This window comes from Euphorbia lathyris, chromosome 9 (genome assembly GCF_963576675.1).
Source record: "Euphorbia lathyris chromosome 9, ddEupLath1.1, whole genome shotgun sequence".
In the NCBI taxonomy this organism is placed as follows: domain Eukaryota; kingdom Viridiplantae; phylum Streptophyta; class Magnoliopsida; order Malpighiales; family Euphorbiaceae; genus Euphorbia; species Euphorbia lathyris.
In genome coordinates, this window is record NC_088918.1 from 10,712,061 (window position 1) to 10,721,979 (window position 9,919).

The 9,919-nt window shown below is 32.6% G+C and overlaps 1 protein-coding gene and 1 long non-coding RNA gene across 2 annotated transcripts; one reads left to right on the forward strand and one right to left on the reverse strand.

The window, feature by feature from the left end:
• Positions 1-454: 454 nt before the first annotated feature.
• LOC136206185 (uncharacterized) lies at positions 455-5,465 on the forward strand. Its single transcript, XM_065997142.1, has 8 exons — positions 455-506; positions 1,488-1,576; positions 1,806-1,992; positions 2,529-2,683; positions 2,934-3,077; positions 3,173-3,390; positions 3,628-3,793; positions 5,209-5,465. Exons 1-8 carry the CDS (start codon positions 455-457, stop codon positions 5,323-5,325), a joined length of 1,128 nt encoding a protein of 375 aa, XP_065853214.1. The 3' UTR covers positions 5,326-5,465.
• Positions 5,466-7,495: 2,030 nt separating this feature from the next.
• Positions 7,496-8,003, reverse strand: LOC136205858 (uncharacterized). The gene is made up of 3 exons (XR_010676111.1): positions 7,959-8,003; positions 7,771-7,851; positions 7,496-7,691 (listed from the first exon to the last, which is right to left on the reverse strand). It is a non-coding gene; the product is annotated as an uncharacterized lncRNA (long non-coding RNA).
• Between the last annotated feature and the right edge of the window lie 1,916 nt (positions 8,004-9,919).

Here is a 9,919-nt window from a genome sequence, read left to right on the forward strand (position 1 = left end):
AATTTCACATAGTTCAAATTATTACTATGTAAATTTTTCTTAATTTAATTATAGAGATACGGTATCAAAATAAGACTATGATTTTTGGAGAAGTATTAATTTAGACTCCATGTACAAAATAGCATAAATGTAGGTTTAAAGTTTAAAAAAGAGTACCAATTTAGGCTTCCATAACGGAATGTGACATGCTATTCATATTACTCCGTTATTGTACGTGGAGTGAAAAATCAGAACTTAACGGAATAATATGAATAAAATGTCACATTTCGTTATCGAGACCTAAAATTTTCCCAATTATAATTTCATTGTAGAAAGCCCAATAAAACATTTGTCCAGAAAATGCTAGTCCTGAAGCCCAGCCCATCCAGGCCCAGCCCATCCAGGCCCAGCCCATAGTTCTTTTCCAGCCATTTATGATGAAGAAACTCGGCCGATCCCAAATCAATTCAACCAAATGGAGACGAAGAATCCGATTGCAGGAAACGCGGATCGGAGTTCAGAAACAGGTATGTTTCACTTTAATCATAGATTATGTTTTCGTCAATCGATGCAATTTCATACCCTAGTTACTCAATTTTTGGGGAGACTTCATTGACCTTAATCTCCATCTGCTTTGATAATAATGGTTTTGCTAGTAGTCTAGATTGGGGGATTCTAAGTTCTGATCTTAAAGAGCTTTCTGAATATCATCTAGTAAACTGAAAGGATTTGTTGTTTTGGACTTGTGTTCAATTTAAAGGAACCTCTTTTGCCCTTTGAGAAATTTTAAATTCTGCAGCTATGTGGATATCGGAGATTAATCACCTAGTGTTTTTATAATTTCAAGGTAGACTAATCCAGTTGCAAGTTTTAAAGATTAGAGATGATTTACCCAACGTTGGTAATTTGCTCCTTAGGATTGTGATGGGGGATAAAGAAACCTTTTCTTTTTTCTTTTCTGAGTTTTTTCTCTTGGCAGTCAGATAAAGGTTTATCCGCTTAAGGGTTCTAATTGATGTTTTCATATGAATTTCTGCTTTTAATTTACTTGCTTGGATGAACTTGTGTGCAGTCTACATAATTTTAGGGATAAAAGTGGATTTTTTCCCCTATGGTTATCGTGGAAGCTCAATTTTTCCTCATTGTATAAATCGACTCAATTTTGCACTCATGGTAGAAATCCTTGGTCAATTTATCATTTTCCAAGAAATTTGAACGCTAATTTTCATTTGCATTTACTTAGAAAAGTGTAAAATTGAACTAAGTTCTTTATCATAATGTTAAATTTGAGCTAAAGTTTCTACCATGAGGACGACTATTTTAAACAATAAGGGTAAAGTTGGATCTTTTCCAATAATGTTAGGGGGAAATTTGACTTTTATCCCTAAATTGTACTCTCTCGAGACTTCTTATTTAGATGTTTATTGATCTCCTCATTCTCTTCACCTTTAGATAAGCATTTTAATTTGTTTTATGTTATTATATTTTTTTCTTGGTCTGCAATTTAGGTGTATTAAATGGAAAACAATGGTACGGCAGTAAGCAGGAAATAGATGCTCATGATAAAGGTCAACGAGATAGCGAACAAGTAAGGAATGTCAGTTCCACGCTTTTTTCTTCATATATGTTTTTTTTTCTTTCGTTGCTGCATTAATGGTTTGCATGTGAACCGGCTTAGTTGGGAAAGCACTTTGTTTCCATACATTTGTATCTATACGTGTTAAGTGAAGTTTGATGCATATCTTTCTTGTCATTCATTCGAAGATTTGTCCATATTTCACTGTTTTGACTTGTAATGTTTGCTCTTTCTGCTCTGTTCTCATCAGGATTCTCTTATTGAGGATTTGGTAGAAGATTTTTATTTGCCTATTAATCAAAAACCAACAGAAAATGTTGACCTGGATAATGTTGAACAAGCTTCATTGGACACAATGTTGACATCATCTAATATCGGGTTTAGGCTTCTTCAGAAAATGGGATGGAAAGGGAAAGGTCTTGGGAAGGATGAGCAGGGTATGTTCAGAACCCAAAAACTTAAACGACAATATTGCATGTCTCGTTATTTGAATTGGTGAAATGATCTTCTACGTCTGATTTTTCTCTTAAACTGTTAGCGTTTTCTTCAACTCTTGTAAATGCTCTTAAATTTAATATTACATCTCTATATTCAGCCAAGTTTGCGGTAAATCGGGTTTCGTGACTACGTAGTTCTGTGTGAAACTTTAGTTTTATAGGTTCGAAACTACATAGCTTATGAACATAATTAATGAGCATTTCGCGAGCAAAATGCATGAATAGAATTAACGAGCTGCGATCAGATAATTCTTTTATTGACCCGAGCTCAAACAGGATGTTGAACTCAAACTGAGCTCGAGCTTGTCCATTTTCTGCCAAGCCGAGCATGAGAAGGCCAAAGCTCTGCTCGGCTCGATTACAGTCCTAGTTCTATGATATGATAATTGAAGCTCTTTTGTGGATTTTGTTTCAAAATATCTTTATTTGTTTAGCTTCTTCTGGTTTTCACAATCTTTTTTGGGTTTTTCCCTCAGGAATAACTGAGCCAATAAAATCGGGGATTCGAGATCCCAAGTTAGGGATAGGGAAACAAGAAGAAGATGATTTTTTCACTGCAGAAGAAAACATCCAAAGAAAAAAGCTTGAAATTGAGCTTGAGGAAACGACGGAACACGCAAAGAAACGAGAGGTATGTCTATAAATTTGTAGAGATGGCCATAAATACTTTGACCAGTAGATACTATATTGAGGTTGATGCTTTACTTTTTCTGAAACCCGCATCTAATAGCAGAAGGCAGCATATAGCATATATGCATGTCTTTTGACGGGAATGGTATATCATAGGAGAACATCAAGTTTGGAAGATCTTGAGAATTTCCTGCAGTTTTTATTACCTGGTGGCTTCTACTGCCTGCTTCGTGCACATTATGAAAATTCAGGTATTAGCAGAACGTGAGCAGAAAATTCTAACGGAGGTGAAAGAGATAAGGAAGGTGTTCTATTGTGATCTCTGCAACAAACAATACAAATTGGCCATGGAATTTGAAGTTCATCTGAGCTCATATGATCACAATCACAGAAAGGTATACGACTTATTTAATATATTACTGAATTTTCTTTTCATTCAAAGTGGTGTTACGTTTTATGTTTTAATCCTCGGCTTTCTTGATGGTTCCAGCGTTTTAAGGAGATGAGGGAGATGCAAGGCTCTAGCAGCCGTGATGATAGACAAAAACGAGAATTACAACGACAAGAAAGAGAAATGATAGACAAAAACGAGATATGGTTCCAGCGTTTTAAGGAGATGAGGGAGATGCAAGGCTCTAGCAGCCGTGATGATAGACAAAAACGAGAATTACAACGACAAGAAAGAGAAATGGCCAAGTTTGCCCAGATGTAACAACTCATACTTGGTTCCAGCGTTTTAAGGAGATGAGGGAGATGCAAGGCTCTAGCAGCCGTGATGATAGACAAAAACGAGAATTACAACGACAAGAAAGAGAAATGGCCAAGTTTGCCCAGATGTAACAACTCATACTTGGTTTTCTTGATATATCTTAGCTTTCGCTCTTTAGCATCTTACATCATCTTTACAGCTTCATTTTTTTTATCCCTTCGTTTCTGAATATCTAGGGCTGATGCTCGTAAACAGCAACAGCAACAACAACAGCAACAACAACAGGAGGAACCTCAATCAACCCCGATTTCCAATTCTTTGAAAAGTGCAACTGCTCTCGCTGACCAGGAGCAGCGGAAGGTGTTAAAGTTTGGGTTTTCTTCCAAGACTGCCACTCCTAAGGTAGGCAACTTAGGTTGAGAATTTAGTAACATGATATTTGTGCTTGGGAACAAAAGTTGTTACGACACAAGGCGCACTAAGGGGGGTCCTGTAGCCTAGCGCAAAGTTGTTACGACACAAGGCGCACTAAGGGGTCCTGTAGCCTAGCGCAAGGCTCAGGCGCACGCCTGATGAACATGAAGCGCAGAAAATGAAAAAAAATAGATAGAAAATCAAATTATCATGGAACCAATTGAACTAAAAGTTTAAACCGATAGTTAAAGGCCCAATTCATTTTAATATCTCACACACCTCCGCACGCTAATGCCAACTGGCACAGACTCATCTTACCATGTGTTGAAATTAAATCAACAAATGGGGTTGTCAGGAATTGAACCCTTGATCTCTTGGTAACTCAAAGAGGCTCGGATACCATGTCACGGAACCACCCATTGAACTAAAAGTTTAAGCTGACAGTTAAAGCGCAATTCATATTAATATTTGACGAATAGTAATGTCACTAATACTCTATTAGTAGTTTAGGCACAAGTTATTATGAACTAAAAACACATTTATAATCACACAAACAAGACAAAAACTACATGAAAACATAATGTTGAACGCCAGAAACACCAAGTTAAGTGATGACAATAGAGCTAAGATGCTAGAATTGCAGCAGTAAAAGAAATTAAAAATCTAATCATTAATCAAAACACAGAAGAGGCAGTCTGAGGAGAGCGTAGAAAGCCCATGTGAGGTGCACAAGGCGAGAGCCTTTTAAATAGAGCCTCGTCTAGGACTTATTAGGCGCAAGACCTTGAGCCTCCCCTGAGGTGCGCCTTCAAAGCCCATCTGAGGCGCACAAGGCTAGAGCCTTCTAAACAGAGCCTCTTCTAGGACTTACTAGGCACAAGACCTTGAGCCTCGCCTGAGGTGCGCCTTTAACAACTATGTTGGATTGGAAACTATTCGGTATGATTACAAAAAAAGCTGTTTTCAGTGAATATGATAGTTTCATCAATATCCGCTATATGGCATTGCTGAAAATTTGTATAAAGTAGCTCCTAAGAATAGCAACATCAAAACTTTATCATTTCTAAGGCATATGGCTGTTTGAAGTAGCTTCTGATTTTCTTTCAGGAAAAACGCATTTGTAAACCCAGGATCAATTCGATTTTGATTGATTAAGCCTCCGGTCAAAGGATACATTAAGCCCTTGATCAATTAGTTTCGAACGCATCAAGCTTCTGATCTTTTAAATGAATACACGCCTTTATCAAATTTCTTTTTTGAATACATTAAGCTCTTTTGAACAGTCTATGTACCTGTGACTCAAACACCGTTTAGCACGTATGGAACTGCTAGTATGTCAGTCACTATTCTAACAACCTTTATGTGCTCCTGTTGATTTGTTCCTTTTTACTCTGAATTTGTAGAAGTCACCTTGGTCTGGTGCAAAGAAACCGAAAGTTGTTGCTGTCGCGTCGGTGTTTGGCAATGAGATATTTGTCTGGTGTGTTTTACCAGACAAATTGTTGGGGTTAGAACTTTAGATTTTGTGCTTCTTAAACTTGATGTGATGATTGTTTTATCAATGTTGAAATTTCTATATTTATACTCCCTCTATTATGAATTATATGTTGTTCAAGGGAGAGAAAAATATCATTTGTACTCAATTTCACTTATTTTTTTTTTAATTTTCTCTTTCTAAAGATTATCCCTCATAGGCATCTTTCCAAAAAAAATATAGAAATATACAAGGAAGAATATTGAAAGTTTATGCTAAGAATATAGAGAATATTGTTGCATTTTACAAATCTAATTGTATTGTAATTAATGAGAGGAGTCAATGAATGTTAGTCATTAAAGGAGAGATATATAGGGTAGTATTAGTATTAATTTTTCAAGTTTTATTAATGATTTTTTAATTTATAAAATTTTGTTGAGGGAATATTTTTTGGTACTCTTATTATTATTATTATTAGGGTTAAGGTGCAAAAATACCTCTAACGTTTTGGGTCAGGAGCAATTTTACCCCCTAACGTTAATAAATTGGGTCAATTTCAGACACTATTATAAAATACAGATATTTTTGTTCTTTATTCAACATCAATTGCATAACAATTTGTTTTGAAAAAGGATTTCATGTTTTTTATAATTTAATAATAGAATTTCAGATTAATATTTATAAATTTGGTGAATTTTTTGAATTTATTTTGTCTTATTCCTACAAAAGACAGTATATTTTTTTTTATTTTTTTCACATCCCAACGTATGTTTATGATTTGTTACTGATAAAATGACACACGTATGAAGTGTAGATGACAAGATTCATGACCGCGAAGTCAGTTTGATGAATTATTTCTCAAATTGATCCAATTTATTAACGTTAGGGGTAAAATTGTTCCTGGCCCAGAACGTTAGGGGTATTTTTGCACCTTAACCCTTATTATTATTATTATTATTATTATTACATCTTGCATTGTTAGGAGTTGTTGTTTTGCTACAATTTCACGGCAGTTAAAGCGGAAGGTGTAAAAATATCCTTAATATTGATTGTCGGGAAAATGTGGGTTAACAGTCATGAATCATGTTATATACATTTTACATTTATGTTATTTTATCACACTTAATAATAGATTAAAATCATATAAATAGATGTCATTTTTTTTTTTTTGAAAAAAATTAAATTTTTTTTACTGTATTGAGTTAGATAAAAAAAATACAAATATTTCATCGAATTTAAAAATATTAATCTGCAATTCTATTATTAAATTAGAAAAATGTTAATTTTCTTTAGATCTAATTGAAAGGGAATGGGTGCTAATGAGGAGTAAAATATTTAATGTGATCATCATCATCACAACTGCTACTGAAATCTTCTTCATGTTTTTTGATTATGATAATTAATCAGAAGGATCAATTGAATTTTTTTAGAAAGATAATATTATACTATGCTTTGGTGAAAGTTATATTGTTGTGAACATATTTATAGTAGGTTTTATTTTAATTTTTTTTAGGATAAGGTACAAAAATATAATAATATTTACAACTAAGAGTAATTTTGTCCTTACTGTCTGAAATGGAGCATTTTACTCTTAATGTTGATGGTCAAGAGCAATTTCAACCCTAAACGTTGGCAATTGAGTTAATTTCAGACGTTTTTATAAAATACAAATATTTTGTTCTTTATTTTGCACTAATTCCATATAAATTGGTTCTAATTTTTTTCTATTTTTTAAATTTAATAATAGAAATGGAATAATCATATTTATAAATTCGTTGAAATATTTTTTTTGTCCAACTCATATAAAATTGTTCCAACAGAAATAGATACATACTTTTTAATTACTTTAATGTGATCTAAAATCATGTTTACTAAATGGATAATGTGGTATGTAAATTTAATTGGTTATGAGTATTAAGCATTAGATAATATGTACAATTTCTAAAGTATATATACAAATTTTTAAGTATATTTACAAATGCAAAATAAAAATATGCTATTCTAAATTAAGTCCAGCTCTAACTGCCCATTCTTTTGACTTCTCCTCAATTTCAACAAAAAGATCATTTCTGGTATTCAATAGAATCCTCCAGCAATACTCAACTCTAAGCTTTCTAAACTCGTTTCCCTGCAAGAAAAAAAATAATGATATAAGAAAGAAGAATAATAGTAATACAAAATGTTAAATAAAGAATTTACAATATATACCTTAGAATTCTTTGACAGTCCAATATCCCACTCATTCACACTCTGCCCCATGTATGTTTCCATATGCTTCAAAACAAAAATACCGCAATCATTGCCGTTACTCTTGCTTCTCCACTTCATCTTCGACACAAGCACTTTGTATGCACAAATTTGTTTGCATGAAGAATGATTATTTTTGTACACAAATTCAGCATAGCATTTTAACTGCAACAAACAAAACAGAAAATATGTTATCACATATGCAAAAAATCCACAACATGAAGTAAATTATGTTACAACATACCAGATGTTCTGGGCAATGCCCATACTTCTTAACACGATTAACTTTAGCGGGGAGTGTTCTGTTATCCACTAATTCAACAACCTTTGAAAGATTGTTCACAACAATCAAATACAAATGTCCATGACAGATAGCAGGGAAAAAAACCTAATAAACAACATAATAAATAAGTATCTGAATACATTTCATACCATTCAGCTGCTGCTGTTCCACAATAAACTTAAAATTGTTCCAACGGGATATTTATGTTGTTCCAACTAGAAACTTCTATTGTTCCAACAAATATAATGTTATTAATATTCTTTATATATTATAAACTATACTAGAATCAGTTATTTTAAAATAAAACTTACCAAGTCAAAATCAACCAAACTCTTGACATTGGCAAAACAAAGTTCATTCTCAAGCCTTTGCTTAAAATTGCCAACCTTTTGAGCTTCGGTTGAACTGTCTGCCCTAACTTCAGAAAACAGTAAAGTCTACAAAATAATAAAAAAAACGGTTAGCTAAACAATAATTTACAAAACGAAAAGAAAAAACAAACTTACAAAGTTAAGAAACATACAAAAGCATAGGTAGTGAAAAAAAATCTTCTGACTTTTCGATCAGATTTCTTTGATTCTTCACGGTTCAAAATTGAACTCCAGGCATCCACAACATTATTAACAAGATGATTATTGCCAGAAAGAGATAAAATCTCCATTTTATTAATAAATGTTTCTCCATCACTAAAAAATATATCACTTCAAAACAAGGAAAAAAAATCAGTATATGCCAAAATAACATATAAATTCATATAACAGCATAGCTTCAACTTCTTACCTGCTTTCATCAGGACTAAATGCAAATTCGACAATTCTCCTCTGATAGCTATCCATGTTCAACACCAACCTTGGATGCCGAACAATAAAAGGAGAACAAACGTACTTTGATTCCTTAACATTCCTCTTTCCACGCCCTCCTCCAGCATCCTCATTATCAACAACTAATTTGAAAACAATATGTGCCAACTCTTGTCGTAATTCATTTATCACATCTATACTGTATCCCGACCTCTTTCGATCATTGTCCCACTAAAAAACATATCACAATTAAAATCATGCATCAAAACTATAATTTCAACATGTCATACATTCAAAATAATTGTTCCAAGAAGAAACACAAATTGTTCCAAGAAGAAAAAACAATTGTTCCAAGAAGAAACATCAATTGTTCCAAGAAGAAACACTTACAATCTTATCAATCTTAAAAACTTTCCTAGACACTATATTACGCATGTACTTCATTAAGTAATACCCACAGCTTAAATTCACAATTAAAATCATGCATCAAAACTATAATTTCAACATGACATACATTCAAAATAATTGTTCCAAGAAGAAAAAACAATTGTTCCAAGAAGAAACATCAATTGTTCCAACAAGAAACACTTACAATCTTATCAATCTTCAAAACTTTTTCAAACACTATATCATGCATGTATTTCATTAAGTAATACTCACAGCTTAAATTCACAATTAAAATCATGCATCAAAACTATAATTTCAACATGACATACATTGAAAAAAAATTGTTCCAAGAAGAAAAAGCAATTGTTCCAAGAAGAAACACCAATTGTTCTAAGAAGAAACATCAATTGTTCCAAGAAGAAACACTTACAATCTTATCAATTTTCAAAACTTTCTCAGACACTATATCACGCATGTACTTCATTACGTAATACCCACAGCTTGTGGTATCTGTTTGAGTTGGAATATTCTGCAAAAACAAAATACAAACAACTTAAAAACAATAAAACAAAAATATACAAATATACATAAAAAAAAGCAAATACAAATTAAAGACGTACCCCAGGGTAAATCCATCTTACTACAAACTTCTGATGATAGAAAGATTGAATAAATCTACAAAATCAAATTCATATATATATATATATATATATATATATATATATATATCAAACTATTGCATTCAAAAAATAAAATACATTATGAAAAAGCATTTGATAATTAAACATACTCATCAACAACAAATCTTCATTCATCATTTTTCAAGCCCAAACAAGACTTCAATGGATCCAACAAAAAAACACGTTTCATCTCCAAATCAACTACAGTCAAAGTCTAATGATAACTGAAGAAAACAATCACAT